Here is an 18635-nt window from a genome sequence, read left to right on the forward strand (position 1 = left end):
TTGTAGAGCGTCCTCTGGTGGACAGACTATGCCACGCCATCACTAACAGGGACGTTGTAGAGCGTCCTCTGGTGGACACACTATGCCACACCATCACTAACAATCCGACATTTGCAGGAGAATATGTAGTCTCTGCATGTTTTTTTCATTTCGTTTTTTTCTAAATTCTGTTTTTTTCAATTTGGTTGAAAAGTTTTTATTGAAACCCTAATGCAGGTCAGTGTATCAGCCGGTCTCTGGTGTGTAACGGAGACCAAGACTGTGAGGATGGTCTGGATGAGAGAAGTTGTGATCCAGACAGCAGCCAGGACTCATGTGACATCAACAAACCCCCCCCCAACTCTGACATCACAGGCAGAGGGTAAGTAGCTACAGCTGGCTTCACTGTAACAAGTGAGTTCAGAGGGAGAATATCAAGATCAAGATAACTTTGTCCCCTGAGGGAAATTTGTCTTGGGCATCAGTACTACATAATGCTGCTGTAAACAACATTCAACACATAGACTTTACACACACATACAACATACAATCCACCCTACATTGCAGACAATGCACAAGTATCAATGACCCTCCCCTGTCAATATGTACCGAGTATCACAATATAAACACAAAATTAGAGAGAGATCACAGTGGTGGTCGAGCAAGCTAGAGAGTGAATGAGAGGGAGCGGTGTTATGGGTAGCAGGGGAAGGAGGAGCAAAACGCAGGTGAAGACAGGGTAACTAAGATCTATTCACAGTTCAAAGAAAAGACACAGGGAGAAACGGGAATTGGCCAAATTCGAGGAACACAAGAAGTCCAAAGCAAAGAGAGTCCAAAACAGGCCCAGGGAAAGAGAATACAAAAACAGGTAAAGGGCACGGGGGAAGACTCACGAGGGATATCTGGTAGAGGAACGCTTACAGCAACAGGCAGACAGACACATCGACGGGACGGACAAACTAGAATGATCTGACAAGAGACAAAGGGAAGACAGGGGTTAAATACCAGAGGTAACAAGGTAATGGGGAACAGGTGAAATGTCAGGTCAATCACATTAGGGCGGGGCAGGACAATCAGACAGGCACAAAGCAAAGCTTGACAAGACTAGAAAAGACAGGAAACCATAATATCAAAATAAAACAGGAAGCAGAACAAACAGACACACAGGGGAACACAAGACAGGACCAACAACACAAGACCGGGGAGGAAACTGACACACATACACAGGGAGGGCCAAATGGGGAAAAAAAACCAAACCACAACAGAGCGGAGTACAAAGCGGTGACTCAGAGGAAGAAAACTCGGCAGATACGTTGGACGGTAGAGCCACGGTGTCAAAGTCCCAACCATACACCAGCTCAACCAATCGCCAGTCAATCCCAGCTGTCAATCATGGCATTTCACTACGTTTTTATAGCATCAAATAGCAAATGAAAAGCAAACGTGTTAAGAGAAATTAACAATTGAACAAACAGCGTGATAAGAACTAGCTTTTGATTTTGAAGGGGCGGGGTTTATGACATATATTGCAGCCAGCAACCAGGGGGCAATCCAGATGTTTTAGTTAAACTTATACAGTCTATGCAGCAACCCCGTCATTAAGGGATGCTAATGTGAAAGCGGTTGGAAATGAGAACAGGCGGCACACCCTGCACGCTGTCATTGGCTGGGGGTTACCCACCCACGGGGGGGGGGTCGCCCAGAGGCTCTTTGTTGAAGCCCACAAACGTCCGGCACCACCGCGCACTTCATAAGTCATGATTGAATAGGACACTTAGATATCTTTTCTTTACAGTTACCCCAAATTTAGTTTCTATTAAAAATTTAAATATTTAATTTAATATTTAAAAATAAATTAAAAATTGTCTTAAAAAAAAGGCGAAAAAATAAGTGCTGTAAGACTTGATTTATTTCAATTATGTATGATTTAAGCCCCCCGCCCCACCTATTAAATTATTTTTTAATTAATTTTAAATCATCTTAATTTATTCTAAGTTCTTGTTTTTTAAATTTGATGTTATTTCATCTCATTTATTTTATATGCTGCTTTGGAATATTTTTTAAACTGTTGAGTGAAAACACCAAATTCCTTTCCAAAAATACATTAATGAATTTCTCAAACACAGCACAATTTTGGCCTGTAAATCAGCCTTTAGATAACCTTAGATAACAGTCCATCAGATAGATTTGTTGTGTCATGCTTTGCAGGTACAACGTGTTGACCGGCAAACTGAGAGGAGCTGTGATCAACACTCAGAGCTTTGGAGGGATGTGCAGGAAGGTGTTCAGTGGCGACCATAAAGTCTTTTACAGACTGCCACACAATGTCCTCAGGTACAACTTTGAGGTGAGTCGAACAAGACATTAATGTTGGTGTTCATGTTCACAGATAAGGGAAAAAGGCCTGACTTCTCTGCTCGCAAATGTGATAGCATTTTACACATGGATAGACATTACCATCCACAGAGCCATGCAGCTAGCATGGCTAAAAATAACGTACGTAACCATGGGTAATGAGCTAATCTCACAGCAGTCTTTATCAACGTTCTACTTCTGGGATTGTTCTGTTGCGGCCTGAAATTCTGCCTCATTTCACTCTTTTCAGCTCTGCAGGGTAAATCCAGACAGCTAGCTAGACTATCTGTCCAATCTGAGGACTATGGTTACCTGGTCCTCAGATCTCTGCAGGGTAAATCCAGGCAGCTAGCTAGACTATCTGTCCAATCTGAGGACTATGGTTACCTGGTCCTCAGATCTCTGCAGGGTAAATCCAGACAGCTAGCTAGACTATCTGTCCAATCTGAGGACTATGGTTACCTGGTCCTCAGATCTCTGCAGGGTAAATCCAGACAGCTAGCTAGACTATCTGTCCAATCGGAGTTTTCTGTTGCTCGACTAAAACGTGTACGTGCTCCACCAAAAGAACTTCCTTCCTGTGGCTATTTTGCAGCAGCACCATGGCTCTGTCCGGCACTTAGCGCCACCCATAATGACTGCGATTGGTTTAAAGAAATGCCAATAAACCAGAGCACGTTTTTCTCCCATCCCAGAAAGCTGTGTGGACTAGCCAGACCCTTTTCTGCAGCGCTGTGGAGGAAGGTCTGGTAATGTTAGACTAATCTCCCAGAAGCTGCTCTAATAAAAGCAAACGTTGTGCTGTGTGCAGGTGTCAGTAGACAACGAAGAGAGCGATGAATCCTACGAGAGCTCCTGGTCCTACATGCAGCACATCCAGGCCAACGGCTTGTTTGGACATGACCGTCGCTCTTTCCACAAAGAGCTCACTGAAAATACGGTGATGATATAACCTGATCTTATTTTACACGCCGTACTGTGACAGATTGACACCAGCTGGGTTAATGGTGTCTGTTCAGCAACTAACAAAGAATGACTATCAAGCAGGGATGGCCGATTTTGCAAAGAATCAAAATCACTATTATTTTAGGCAATATTGAAATCACAATTATTTCACATTGATGATGATTACTCATTGACTTTTGGAAAGATGTTGCGAAAATACAGTGAAAACACCTTGAACTGTGAGATTTCCTTTAACCCTCATGTTGCCCTGGGGTCAAATTTGACCCGGTTCCAAGTTTTTTTAACATCAGATATATGGGAGGTCGAAAATGTCAACAAGGCGACAAAACATTGGGGGGGAAAGCATAAAGAATATTGGAAAAAGTGAGAAAAAGACGAGAAAAAAACACTGGAAGTAAGCATCAAAAACTTTGGAAAAACGGCTAAAATGTTGAAAAAGTGACAAAACGTCATCAAAAGGGACAAAGACATTAGGGGGACAAAAATATAAAAAAAATTGTGAAAACCCCCCAAAAAAACATAATGCTTTTTTTTTGGAAAAGCAACAAAACGTTAAGATGGAGTGAACAAAATGTTTTCCAGTTTTCCAGTTATCATTTTTCTCCATTACTCTGTTGTTGTGAAATTAAGTCGTATTTACGATTAAAAATGGAATTAATTGCACAGCCCTACCCATTCACGTCTTTTGATATGTATCGTCCAGGCCCACAGACTTATAGTTCTGAAGAATAAAGTGGAGCTGGCCCAGTTCCAAAACTCTGCCCCCCAGTATCTGACGCTGGCTGAAGGTTTCTGGAAAGCTTTGTCCTCGCTGCCGTACACGTACGACTACTCCATCTACCGCCGGCTCTTCGAGACATACGGCACACACTACCTCTCCGAGGGCTCACTCGGAGGCGAGTACCAAGGCCTGTTGGAGGTAGACCGTCAGGCGCTTCAATCAACCAGTAAGAATTTTGATAATAAAAATATTATTTCCTTGTGTTGTCCTCAGGTCAAATTGACCCGTTTTCCTATATCAATGTTCTTTTAAACTACCCAAAATACGCTCTTTGGCAAGTACAAATCTTCTTTTGTAACAAGTCTTTTTTTCAATTTTTGTCAATATTATAGCATTTGAAAAAAAAATTGAAGTGGTTTTGAAATAGCATTGAGTAAAAGTTGACATATTCCAGTCTGTGATTATCCATCAACATCCATTTCTTTAATTTTAGCCTAAATAATTCCTAATTTCTGCTTTTCTAACGCAAACATTTGGTATTATTTCCTATAAATGAGGTTTATTGACCAAAAATTTAAAAAATAATTGTAAAACTAAAGTTAAGATTAAAATTAAATTAAATTGTCAAAAAGGTGAAAAGAAAAGTGTTGAAAAAGGGGACAAAAACGTAAGAAAAAGTTAAAAACATTGATAAAAAGGATCAACAAAAGTGTTGATTTTCAATTTTGAAGGAAAGACAACACAAGGGTTAATACCAATAACAGCTTTAAAATGTCTCCCATTACTGGTATAGTCTCTTCACTATGTACTAAAAATGGTGCCTGCTAATAATTTGAGATTTTTAGTTTTGAATCGTACGCTCCTGCCTTGTTTGTCTGAAGGTACAACACATATTGACTACCAGAGGTGCTGGAGAAAGGTGAAACGCCGTCTCTTCAGGAAGAAAGTTACGACCACCTGTGAAAAACTGACACAATCTTTATCCTCCAGCCACGGTGAGTGAACACTTTCTTATTCAGGGTGCACACAGTGGGCCCTTTAGGGTCAAAAAATACAGTTATGCAATTTCAATTGGTCTAGTTTGGATTTAATTCAACTTGACTACCACACAGTCTAGCCTGAGCTCCATTGTTGTTTGCCTGCAGGACACAACGTGAGCAAGATGCCCATTAAGGTCAATGTAATTGGAGGAGACGCGTCCTTTATAGGAGCCCTGTCTCTCCTGGATCTGGAAAACCCAGAGGCTAACGGAGAGATCTACGACAACTGGGCCTCGTCTGTCAAAGACTTCCCTGAAGTCATAGACCAGAAGGTGTGCCGGTCAGCTGGTTGGATCCTAGTGTTTGATTGGTTGATGTACAGCTTTGTCTAGATGTTGATATTGATTTTACTGACTTTTGCTTTCTACAAATATGGATGTAGTTTTTCCATCCATCATCCAAATAAGCATTTACTACGCCCCCCCCCCCCACCCACCCATTAGTTACTGTTGTTCATCTTTAACATGGCAGGTTTGCAGTCCACAGTGGTGAAAGTGTTATATTAACCATTCAAAATTCAGTTGTGTGATTAGATTAATTTATTAGGAAAATTAAGTTAATCACACTTAAATTGTAGGTTGCGACAAGTAACCAGTACTCATTTGAATTGTGTTACATCATGTACAAGTGAGTTACCTTTACTAAGGAAATTAAGTTTATCTTACTAATATCAATAGTATTCATTAACTCAATTGGGTTTTGGGGGGTTTACTTTAAGTAATATTACAGTGTGCATTTTACTTAAAAAATCCTTAAACTAAACAACTCAAAACGCTCTATGCAACTACTTACCTCCTTTTTTTAAATGCGTAAAACAAAGGCATTACTTTTTGGCGTGTACTGTAAAAATCTGTTTACTGGATGCATTGACCCAAATACTGTCAGATATAGGCCTCTTAATTGAAATCAACCTTTGAAACACAAAATAGGGCCTGCAATCACTTTTTGCTAAGTCAAAAAGTTTTTTTTTTGCTCATGATTATATTGGATTTATTGCTAGGTTGCTATTAGTATGCTAGTTAGTTACCCATGCTAATGTTTTAATGTCCTGTGAGTGGTAACAGATACAGGATGTTTCCATACTTTTTCAAATGTTACAATAATGATGGTCATAAATATATTCATTCACACATTTTTACCGTTAAACTTGTTTTCCAGCTGCGTCCTCTGTATGAGCTTGTGAAGGAAGTGCAGTGTGCAGGTCTGAAGAAGCTCCACATGAAGAGAGCCACCGAGGAGTACCTGGCCCAGGAGCACCCCTGTCACTGCCGGCCCTGCCAGAACAACGGGCAGCCGCTGCTGACGGGCTCCGAGTGCCGCTGCGTCTGCCGGCCGGGGACGTCTGGACGAGCCTGTGAGAGGGGGGGTGCAATCGGAGGACAAACCGGTACAAACAAAAGACGCTAATGGATGGTTAAAGGTGTAGTTTGGCTTTAAAATGGTTAATGTTCTTAAAAACAGATTCAACAAAAAATGTGTTCCGTTAAAGATTTACGGAACACATGTTAGCATCATTATGAAATAAAACACGACCCCCTACATAGAAAAATTTGCTTTAACAGTTGCATCTAAGTCTAAACTCATCAACAAAATGAATATAGAAAATAAAATCAACCAGTGTAACATTTGTAATTGTCATACTTACACATTAAAAATCTAGCTTTCAGAGAGGCTCAAATAGGTTTCCTTTCAGGAGCAGCACCTTAAATAATCTAAACTACAACTAAACTAACTGACCAACATTTGAAGATTTAATAAAAGAACATGTAAAGAAAGCGTTAACCCTCCTGTTGTCCTTGGGTCAAATCTGACCCCTTTAACAAATGACTATATCTGAAATATGAGTTTCTTTTTAACCAAATTACCACAAAAAATGGATTGGATTCCCTCCAACGCTCTTTGCAAATACAACTGATCACTTTCATTCCTCTGATTTTAACTATTAATCCAAATAAATCTTAATTTCTGCTTATTTAACTGAAATATTAGGTATAATTCTATATAAATAAGGATTATTGAGCATTAATTCCAAAAAGTACTGTAAAACTAGTAAGATGATGTTTTTGAAAACTAAAAAAAACTCGGAAAAAAGGGACAAATTTTAAATTTATGGTCCGTTTTTGACCCGGGAGGACAACACAAGGGTAAAAAAAAATAAGAAAAAATTCTCTTTTGTTTTAAAAAATGTGTTTCAGAATTGCACAATACATTTTTTTCAAATCCAAGTCTCAAATTACTCCAAATTGGTATAACCCACTTCCCCGTAATACATAGTAGAAGACGTCTACAGACACGTTCTTTCTATGATTAACAAACAAAATGCTGTCCATTCAAGAATAAGGAAAACTCTCTCTTTCTCTCAGGGGTGATCCATGGCAGCTGGAGCTGCTGGTCCTCCTGGGGACCCTGCTCTGGCAGTCAAAGGTCGAGGACCCGAAGCTGTACCAACCCCGCCCCCAGCAGAGGGGGCCAACACTGCTCCGGACTGCAGGAGGAGCAGAGGCCTTGTGAGGAAGCAGAAATTCAGCACTTACAGTAAGGACACGAGCAGATGTAAACACTTTGGTTTGTATGGGGACTTGAACCTGCGGCCCTCTGGTTCCCAATCCACAACAAGCAAAAATAATGGACGAGCTTCCGGGTCTGAAAAGGGAAGCCAATGCGGAAGTACCTTAAACCTGCTATTCTATTTCATTTCCAGCAGGGGGAGACTACACTGGGTTGCAAAAAGAAGTCAATTTTAATAGAAGTCTATAGGGAAAGGACCCCACTTCTCACTTGATTTATTATCTCAATAAACAATTTAATTTTGCAAGTTTATGGTCTCAATCATTAGATTAGAGTCTTCTTAAACAATCACGATGTTCATTCAGTAAATGATGGTCCCTTTTAGTTTTAAATGGAAGATAAAGCAGGGGATGCTTTAGGGCGTATAGGGCTTACCATGGCAGCATCCATCCAAGAAAGCTATCTAGCCCTGCTAGCGTTAGCTGCTAACCGATTTTTATGTACATGTAGGTGCCGGTACCCAGAGCTCTATGTTAAATCTCCACTGGATGACTCTCTTCAGAAGGGTTTCAAATTGGCACCTTTCCCTCTTTAGCGCTTAGCTTTGCGCTGCGCGGTTGCAACCATAAACAACACTGACTTGGTTGCATCATCCTCCTTAGCTCCACCCTCTCACAAAAATCAATGGGTGATTTCACTGCTGCTATATCCATTACATCCATGTATCCATGTATCCACTACATCCATGTTACATTCACAGGTCTTAACTGTAAAATGTTATTGTTTTTCTTGTGGGAACCAGATTTGTGTCAGAAAATGGGAGTTTCTTGCCCCTAAAACATGATTAAAGGACATATATGATATTAATATCACAGAGGAAATAAGACTAATTTCTGGTATCCTTGATGATTTGATTTTAAATGCGACCAAATAACAACCGTGTCCTTGTACGTTTGTGTGCAGGATGATGGAGCCTCAGTGCTTCAGTCTCTCTGTGACGCCACCAAAGACATGCGGATTGCCCCCAAACCTCCGGAATGGATTTATTGAGGTGAGTGTGCTGATCAATGCTGTATCTGCATTCCTAAAACCTTGAAGAACTTGGGTCTTAGAACATTATGAACATTATATTTTAGTTTCTGTGTTGTTTCTAGTTACTGTATGCCAAATAGTAAAGGGGTGATGATTAAATGCATGTTTTTTTTCTAGGATCCCAGAGACTTTTACCTCATTGGAAACAGGGTGAGGTACTCCTGCATACATAGTCATTACCTCAGGGGAGACGCTGTGGCTGAATGCACTGAAAACCAGACGTGGAGGACAGGAGCAAAAGTTTGTAAAAGTACGTCTTTCCTACATTAAATCTATGAGGAAGGATAGATATTTTGCGTTTTTTAGATATTCTGCAACAGTTAGCAGGATATCTCAGGAATGAATACTGTGATATATATAAATAGAATGTAGTCAATTGCCATACTAGTCCAAGCCGTTCTCACTCCCAAGTGGTCACATTCTGACGCTTGGTCAGTGACTGCTGGCGCCAGATACCGACACACAAGGCGCCCTTTAGCGTCGGTATGGGACGCACCGGGCATAGCAGCAGCTTGAACGAGGAGCGGTAAGATGACGTAGTATAAAGAGTGACAACAGTAATGATCCTCATAAGGAGATAGGTTGTGGTGGTGGATGGGTCAAAAAACAGAGGATCTTCAACCAGGAGACCGGGGTTTGTGTCCCGTTTTAACCCTGTCCCGTTTAACCCTGACCCTAACTAACTGGTTTCACCCTACTCGTGGAAAAACTACACCAAGGGGTCCCGACCAAGAGCATCAAAAGCTCCGTTCAGACTGCAGGCCTTGATGCTCAATTGTGATTTTTTTTTGGGACTGACCATTTATATTATTTTTTTCAAACGTGGCCTTTTCACACCTGGAAAAGATTGGATACCATGTGACTTTGGCTGTTTACACTGTCATAAAAAAGTCTGATATAAGCAAAAATGTGGGTCCCTTTGGCCTGCAGTCTGAACGTAGCCAAAAAGTGTTGAAAACTGACAGCAAAGGGGTAGTCAAGGGGTTAAAAAGTGACGCCAATGAGTTCTAACCAAGTATCATTATTTTGCGAGTTGGCTAATTCCTGTCCCTGTTCTGCTGGTTTTCCACAAGTGGCCCTGGTCTAGAAGAAGTCTCCCAACTTATCCTGCCTTGGACCGACCAAAGTTGGAGAAAGAGTTATCTAGCTGATGGGATCTTACCTCGCTACTGAGCATGTGCAGCTCCCAACAAAGATAGTACAGAAGTGAGATGTCTCACTCTGGAGCTAAAACAGAGAGCTAAACACAAAGGGGGAAGACAGGATCTGCAACAATGTGCAGTACAACAAAAATATGGTGATTCTGAAAATGAAACCATGTAAACCTATTCTGGTAAAACCTCAAAATACAAGTATGAACCTGAAAATGAGCAGAATGTGGGCGCTTTAAACATTTCTAAAGATTCCCTACTATTCACTCTAAGGAACCCTAACGTTATCTTTGTGGACTCACATTTATCGTCGTATCTCTTCCCGTCCCAGGTAACACATGTGGGATTCCGGTACTCAACAGGGATGTTATAGCCACGCCCGCTAAGGAAGCCTATCAGATTGGAGACAGATTGTCCCTGTCCTGCCCTGCGGGGTCAGTCCTGGACGCTGACGAGTCAGAGACCATATGCAGTCCCAGCCTGCAGTGGTCTCCATCACCAGCCAGCGCACACTGTAAAGCCGGTACAGTACATACGTATTCTCAGTATCAAATGTTAACGTTGTTAAGTGTTGTATGTATGTTTGTACTTAATGCTCACATTGCAACGTTTAGACTGCAGGTAAATCCGATTCCTTTCTCAAATCAGATGTTTAAGAAATGGAGGTCAATCCACGGATACGAAAAAAGATTGGGTCCATAATTATGGCCGTCCACTTGCGCTTCTTATCTGTATTACTGTAACTTAGGTTAATCTTGACATTATTTTCCATTGGATAGTGAAATGTATTGGTAATGAAATGGGAATTTAATTATTGAAAACATCTAAAAACATCTCTCTCTTCTCAAATGTCACCCTGACTACACACACACACACACACACACACACACACACACACACATTAATCCTGCTGTCTACACTTCTTTTCAGCACCCTCAGTTGCCTCTCCTCCACCAGGTCTGAAGTGTAAGCCGTGGGAGTATGTGGGGAAAACTCAGTGTGTGTGTAAAACGCCATCTCAGTGCTCGTAAGTGGGACTTTTGATCATTATTTTCTGTGTAAATGCCTTGTGAAAAAGGATGAAATTAAAATAATATTCTCCCCCCATACGTTGTCTTCATTTAGGACTTCTCTGCAGTTGTGTGCCAAACTCGGCTCAAGTAAAGCCCGTTTGCTTAGTGTGTGTCAGCTCGGAGCTCTGAGGTGTATGGGCCGGAGCGTTACGTTGGTTAGCGACAGCGACTGTGCCTGGCCCGAGGAGACGGGGACGTCCTGCGTGGACTGCAAACCAGGGACAATCTGTCATGGTGAGTTTGCTAGACCTTCTTTGAAGGGTCATTACTTTTATTTTATGACTTGATTTTTATTCTCGTTGACCGACATATTAAAGCTGTACTAATCTCTTCATTAAAGTCCAATGGGACAGGAAACAGGTAATTAGACTGATTGCTAGCAAGGTAGTCTATATCCACGACGTAACACTTTCACCTTTTTCGGCCAGATGTCCGTTACCTTACGCTGTCTTTGTGATGGAATTCTAAACTCTGGTGGATTTCTGAGGACTATGGTGACCTGGTCCTCAGATCTCTGCAGGGTAAATCCAGAAAGCTAGCTAGACTATCTGTCCAATCTGAGGACTATGGTGACCTGGTCCTCAGATCTCTGCAGGGTAAATCCAGACAGCTAGCTAGACTATCTGTCCAATCTGAGGACTATGGTTACCTGGTCCTCAGATCTCTGCAGGGTAAATCCAGACAGCTAGCTAGACTATCTGTCCAATCTGAGGACTAGGGTTACCTTATCTCTGCAGATTATTTTACAGAGGCACTGTTGCTCCGTCTGGTGTTTAGCACCGCCCATGAGGATTGTGATTGGTTTAAAGAAATGCCAGCACATTTTTTTCCCATCCCGGAATGCTGTGATTAATAACAAGGTAAAAGTTTAGCCAGGTTATTATGGAGCCAGAACAGTAGTTATGTATCCATCCACATGTTTTTATACAAATTAAGTGATATTGAATGAAAAATGCAGTGACATGAATATTGACTCAAAGGAAATACGTTCAGTCTCACCGGATTTTATCTTGATCGATATACGGCTTATGTAATAAACGCTGATGGAAACGATATTTGCCGAATAAATAATGATTAAGCAGCCATGCAATATTACAGTTACTGGAAGAAATCAAAGATGACATTGAATTCCAGACTCAGCGTTCACATTCCATTCCAGCAGTAATTCCTCTCTGCATTACAAATATCGGCATCAGGATCAACATTCATAGATCAGCAGGGGGAATATCGCAGTTTGTATAATAGCACAAGTACTTAATGCTTTGCTACAGCCTACGTCAGGGTCTAGCAAAGCAACTTCCTGTCCCCTAAGCCACTAACAACCCCTGGTTCAAACAGGAAGTGGGTCTGTAAACTGTGGTGGGTGTTCACAACTGTTATGGTGTTTTTCTGTTATGTCCTATCTACCTAACTCAACTCGCCTTTTTTGGTTTTTCCATTATGAAAAAAACGACCCTGGTACCTGCCAACAGGAAGTTGTTTTAGTACAACCTAGGTCGAGGTTCCAAGAGAGCTGAGGCGATACCAAAAGGTGACGTGAAAACCTGCAGGCTGCTGATTGGTCCGAGAGAATTGTCACTAATCACTGTGTTGCCATTTGTAGCGATAGACAGGCTGGGGGGGGTAAATAGTTTTTTTTTTTGCTGCCTCCAGCTTCTTTTGAAACTAATTTGCCACTGTCCGATGACGAGAATCAAAAACTCACCTTCGGGGTTCTGTGTGTGTTGCGTTAGGTCACGGCAGTTTGCTGCCATGACGCTCGCCTCACGCATGAGGTGGAACGTATGGATGTAATGAGAAAAAACATAAGTTTGGTTATTTTTCCAAATAGGTTTAGCTAACCTATTGGTTTGTTTAAGTGCTCCTGCTCATTTGTAGAGCAATTATCCCCTGATCTCAGGAAGACAATGAAATGATGACCAAAAGGTCCTTTCATTCTTTATTATATCCTGTATGTGGTGTAAATATACTGTATATAATATGTGTGTGACTGCATCATTACACAATCCTTATTTTTCAATTCTAGAATCTAAATGCGTGTGTCAGAACGCATCAGAATGCCCTAAAGACTCCGCCCCACTGTGCGTCAGATCTGGTGCTGCCAGCGTTGCCATGGCGATGACTGAATGTGAGGTGGGGGCCAAACGGTGTGCCGGGGAGCAGGTCAACGTCTCCAGTATTGATGCGTGTCCAGAATAAAGATGGGATGTTTTAGTTTAGTCAGCACACTCATACACAAAGGATGGAGAAGCAAATATTTTTCCCTTAAATGATGTGAATATGTTCCTCCACTAGGGCTGGCTGATGAGATGAAACATATTGTCAAAACGATATAAAAAATGCCAACTGTAGTTATTTTCCGGTATCCTTTCTACCACAGTGTCAAAAACCAGCAGCTGAACTGCGTTACAGCAACATTAACGTCATTTGGATGCACGTTATGTTCTTTTTGCACTAATATGTAATGAAATGAGAAAATACTCCATGCATTTCATTTGTAAATATTTAATACACACAGGAGTACACAAATGTAGGCTTTACTGTGATTATTTCATCTAGACAGTTTATTTATTGAATTACAACATGCTATATTGTGATATGTATTGTTACCGAGATATGTAATTACTTATATTTCGGTTTAGAAGAGTCACCGGCCCTGTCCTCTTTTTATTTTTGTCATGGAGTTGCTGATGATTGAAAACATCTGCATGTATAATAAGACATTGTTCTAAAGGTTTGACAAAATGCTAAATAAATGCCTTTGATTTATTTGTTATGGGAAGTTAATAAAACATTTTTTAGGATGCATTTTTGTCGGCTTGTTTTTGTTAATATAACAATTTGAAAGCTCTGCTTCTGAACCACGTCAATTCACAAACCACTTCCTATGAATTTAAAATGGGTTGATTTGATTTCCTAACACCTTACTTTGATTGTGTGGCATCATAACTTGGAACTTCTTTCTTTATGTTTTCCATAAAATCATGTGTCATTTTAATAAACTATATTGCAGAATTCCATACATTTTAGTGCACTGAATACGCTGTTATTTTGACAACCCTTTGTGGATGGTTGTTCTGTGATTTGGTCATATATCAAATGATGGTATATTACTCATCTTGCCAATTGAGTCGTAAAAAATGTTTAAAAAAAAGAAATTAGGTGACAATAAATCTTTAAGATGTTTCAAACAAAGCCCAACTTTTTGGTTTGGTTGGAGTTTTCAAAAAAGGGCAGCACATTACTTGCAACATGTAAAACTTAATTTGCTAATTTTATTTTCTTAAAAATAAAATCTGCAACAGCAGTGAGAATTTTCCGATCTTAGGACTCAAAAACACTCATCAATGACTTGATAGGAAGTATATTTTGCAGTGATTATCTATAGTGTGCATCCTTCTTTGTGAATTATCACACTTAGGTGTTTTTGACAAGTCTTCCTCATTTTATTTGAGTCATTTAAAAAAAACAACAACCTTAATATAGTAGTCTGGGTCTCAAGTATCTAGATATCGCTTGGTCACATTCCTAAGCATGTAAGGTTTGAACAATCTTCTGAGGTGGGATCCAAATAGTACAAAATCTCGGTAAGAAATAAAAAAACAGACAATGTTAAGAATTTAGGATTCTATTTATGTGTTAATATTCCACTGCATGTAATTAATTAATTGTCCAAACATTAAAGCCCCTCTTTGATAATGTTGTCTGTGACCTCTGAGAAGTTATAAACCTTTCATTTCCGTTTTTATCCTTTCTTTACACATCGACACTTAATCTTCAAAGCTTTAAAAATCCCAACATTATGTTTTTTTCCCCAAATATCCACAGGATTAAAGACTTCTGTGCTTTCACGTTATTCTGTTTTTAGGGGTGCATGCACAAACTGTGAAATTCTGTGAATACAGTATGTGAAACCCCTTTTCTCTTGGTCTACCCTAATCACATAGGGTAGACCAACCATAGGTGCAGATGTACTGCCAATCCAACATATGTGGCCCTATAACTGTTATTCCTGAATCAATCATATCTCAGGGTGGTTTTATGGCAAACAGTTGTTCAACTGTCACCAAACTTATACTGGACATGCCTATCCAGTATAGTCATATACCAACTTGGTGGAAATTAAGCTTTGATGCTTTCACATGTATGTGAATATTTAATAATATTTTTGATCCAGATCACCAATATAGGTGTTACCCATATTACTCAAATATTCTGTACGCCACATTTCCCGTTCCAAATTTGGTGCAAATCTGACATTAGGTGGCAGTATGATACATATTGTTGTCAGATACAGTATCGTCATAAAAAATATTTTAAACAAAATCTGATGATGCCCTTTAAAAGAAAATTGTATATACCACACCAGGTATTTTTTTTTTGTTGAAAATAGCCTCTGAAAGTTCACTAGATGAACCTACCCCAGCAAAATGAGTGCATCCAAAAACACCAGTTTGAGTCCAATTTAGACTTAGAGATAAGTTGTCCCGGGTTCCTGCACCCAAGTATACCTGGCTACCAGTCTAGTTTTCTTTTATGAATGTAATGTTTTTAAAGACAAATATGCAATATGTGCTAATGGCTATAATGTGAGACGGTAGATGAATTCCGAGGCTGAGTGCAGAAAAAGCTTTTGAAGGATCATGTGGACTCACAGACGCCTTCATTGAGAATCTCAAACTGGTAGCTGGCACATTTGAGGGCGGCCATAGAACAAAGGCCCATGCTGCGGGTCTTCTGGGTCTGGGTCAGCTTCACACAGAACTTGTGCTCTTGAACTCCGGGGCAGTTCCGAGCAGCTCTGCACTCACACTTCTTAGACGCTGAGGACAGACGTGAGGAGAATAATTTGATATGATACAAGTGAAGTCTTAAAATAAGGTAAATAGGTACTGTTAAGCCAAATTTCTAGTAACATCTAACAATATGTTGCCTGGTTTTTGGTAGCAGGAGTGAAAATGAGTCTTCCTCAACATTTGTTCATCTGTTTTCAGAGTGATGAAGACAATTAGATGCCAAACAGGATGTAGGCTCTACATGTTCTCTCTCATCCTTCACCCAACTTTCATCTTTTTCCCAAATGATGTACAGATTTTGAGGCATTTTATAATCAAATGGATGGAAAAATAGAGCATATAGCTGCAGTAAACAGAGCATGACCCTGGACAACCCGTAGATTATGGGCGGAGGCCGGAATGTTTCCAGCGTTTAGCCACGTCCCTGGCTTTTTGCATGATTTAGCTAGTATGATTAAACTTCAGGTCTGCTTAACCTCTTTTTGAATTCAAGCATGAACTGAGCGTAGTAATGTCAAACTCACCCGAGCAGGTCTCCCATTCATAACACGTGTTGAGATCACAGCGCTCCTGAACGGAGCTCTTGGAGGACATGTTGGCTCTGAAGATGGCCCACTCCAGTTTGGCCGAATCAGCCGTGTCACACGCGCCTTCGTTAACAAAGAAGAGCGGATCACCGTGGCAACGGCCAACATGGAAGGAGCACAGGGACATTGGCACGGTGACACCAATGTCCAAGTTCAGGATGCAGAGACTGTCTGGTTGTGAACTGCACACACACACACACACACACACACACACACAGAATAATGTATTACACTTAGCTTCCACGTAGTAGGTGTCCTATATCACTTTTTAATGGACACCCTGCAGCCAATCAGAATTAGGTATTCACCCAAACCTTGGTATAATCAATAACATTAACGAGTAGTTTTAACACACACAATTGTTTGATTTCATAAATCATAAAAGCTATTTATATCTACCACAATGGATAATTGCAACTGAAAGTGCTTCACATACAGAAGAAGAACTTCAAATAATAAAGACATGCTCATGAGATATAAATAAATAGAAGAAAAACAGAATAACTTACAGGCAGCTCTCGCGTTGAATGCAGACACATTTAGAGCCCTGTCGTTTCTGTCCTGGACTGCACTGACTCTCAGGGACAAATGGTACCTCTACACACAGGACATGCACAGAAACAACAAGAGACACCTTTGTCCTTTCTTTCATACAGAGTTTTTATACACACACACACACATATAGATATATATATGTATTACCAAACCAACCATTTAGGCCTCATCGTCGAAGCAAAAACATGGTTTCAAAAAACACTGACGGCAAACATAGAAGGTTAAAGAAATGGACATAGCCACGCCGTAGACTTCCACTGAGACCAGTGAAGTCTATTAAAAGCCCTTTTCCATTGTCTATGACTGAGAAGGAAAATAAGATCAGTGATTATGTGACTATGCTGTTAAGGGACTTGCAAAAAGCTTTAAATAAACTATGGCATTATCATAGACATGAATTACAATTCACTAATATGTTTGCATCTAAACTCATTAAATGGTTTGTTAAGAAAGTCTGATGAAAGTCCATGTGTCCAATTAATAGAACAATGGCACCTCCGCGATTGTTTAAGTGCCGCAGGAAATTCTGCTGGATGTCCGTCACCTTCCTCTTGCTTTGTGTTGGCGTTCTAACCTCTGGTGGATTTCTGAGGACTTTGGTTACCTGGTCCTCAGATCTCAGCAGGGTAAATCCAGATAGCTAGCTAGACTATCTGTCCAATCTGAGTCTCTGTTGCACAACTAAAACTACTTTTGAACGTACACATATTCCACCAAAACAAGTTCCTTCCTGAGGATATTTTGCAGCGGCACCGTTGCTCCCTTTCCATCCTGCATTAAAAGTAGTGGATGTGAACGTGATTTCTCATGAAATCATCTACTGTACCATTAGTGCAGCGTAGGTCAGACGGTAATGGAGGCTGCCAGGTGGAAGTGCCGCTGCATCTGAAGAAGGCCACTGGCAGCGGCCGCAGGTCCGGCTCGGTACAGCTCAAACGCACAGATTCCCCCACCCTGTACTCGACTTTGTTGGGAAACAGCGTCATGCTATCAGGGATCTCAGGAGTAATGCACACGTTCCCTAAAAAAACAAAAAAAAACAGATTTTAGAGAATGGCATAAAGGAAGTTGCAGGGACGTGGTTACAGAATTATCAGAGTTCTGGGATCACTGTTCACCTGTCTGGTGAGAAAACACTTACTGGTGCATCTTCCTTTTGGCTGACTCCACGTCCCATCAGGAAGACAGTTGATGAACTGAAAACCCTCCAGATCAAATCCAGTGTAGCACTGGAACTCCTCGTCCTCACCAAAGTCATAATACTGCTTTGCTTTCTGTCAGAGGAGGTCAATGAATACCAGCAAGAGAGAAACAAATATAAACCCTCCTTGGCCTATTTCTTTAGTTTTCATAATACTACTACGTCATACTCCCTTCACTCTTCTACAACTCTACCTTTTTCCATTTTTTCCTTCCTTTATTACTCTCTTTTCTTCCCCCCCAACTGTCAATTCTGCCTCCTTGATGCAAATTTGTAATATTGGGCTATATGTAGCCTAAAAGAAACAGACTAATTCTGTACATTATATGCTTTTCTATGAGATAGTATTACATAGTAACAGCTCTCTATTGTCATAACTGACATATTTATGATACAGTAAGTGATAAATCATATTGGAGAGATACAAAGAGTGATTACCCGGAGGAAGCTGTTGGCCGGCCTCTGTGGCCTCAGGCAGCCCTGCACACCAGGAGGCAGCTCGTCCTTCCAGCCTATAGTGAAGTCGTAGTCATTGTCGCAAGTCTCCTGTCTGGACACAAAAACATGAGCCAGAATATACAGTAAACCCAAAGTTAAATACATGTAGG

The 18635-nt window shown here is 40.6% G+C and overlaps 2 protein-coding genes across 3 annotated transcripts in view; one reads left to right on the forward strand and one right to left on the reverse strand.

The window, feature by feature from the left end:
• Positions 1–13262, forward strand: part of c7b (complement component 7b) — an 18560-nt gene extending 5298 nt beyond the window's left edge. The window contains exons 5-18 of the mRNA XM_034895565.1: positions 217–361; positions 2191–2329; positions 3149–3277; positions 4007–4250; positions 4906–5019; positions 5170–5336; positions 6223–6451; positions 7428–7599; positions 8536–8623; positions 8782–8914; positions 10147–10338; positions 10746–10842; positions 10941–11122; positions 12915–13262. Coding sequence (XP_034751456.1) covers positions 217–361; positions 2191–2329; positions 3149–3277; positions 4007–4250; positions 4906–5019; positions 5170–5336; positions 6223–6451; positions 7428–7599; positions 8536–8623; positions 8782–8914; positions 10147–10338; positions 10746–10842; positions 10941–11122; positions 12915–13087 — 2204 coding nt within the window. The 3' untranslated portion in view covers positions 13088–13262. The remainder of the gene's footprint in view (positions 1–216; positions 362–2190; positions 2330–3148; positions 3278–4006; positions 4251–4905; positions 5020–5169; positions 5337–6222; positions 6452–7427; positions 7600–8535; positions 8624–8781; positions 8915–10146; positions 10339–10745; positions 10843–10940; positions 11123–12914) is intronic.
• Positions 13263–15106: 1844 nt separating this feature from the next.
• Positions 15107–18635, reverse strand: part of c6 (complement component 6) — a 31088-nt gene continuing 27559 nt past the window's right edge. For both annotated transcript variants that reach the window (XM_034895564.1, XM_034895563.1), the window contains 6 exons: positions 18466–18577; positions 17968–18100; positions 17653–17847; positions 16781–16868; positions 16209–16453; positions 15107–15711 (listed from right to left, as the gene is read on the reverse strand). In XM_034895564.1, the coding sequence (XP_034751455.1) occupies positions 15530–15711; positions 16209–16453; positions 16781–16868; positions 17653–17847; positions 17968–18100; positions 18466–18577 (955 nt within the window). In that variant the 3' untranslated portion in view covers positions 15107–15529. The remainder of the gene's footprint in view (positions 15712–16208; positions 16454–16780; positions 16869–17652; positions 17848–17967; positions 18101–18465; positions 18578–18635) is intronic.

Source organism: Etheostoma cragini, chromosome 16, assembly GCF_013103735.1.
Source record: "Etheostoma cragini isolate CJK2018 chromosome 16, CSU_Ecrag_1.0, whole genome shotgun sequence".
Lineage (NCBI taxonomy): Eukaryota > Metazoa > Chordata > Actinopteri > Perciformes > Percidae > Etheostoma > Etheostoma cragini.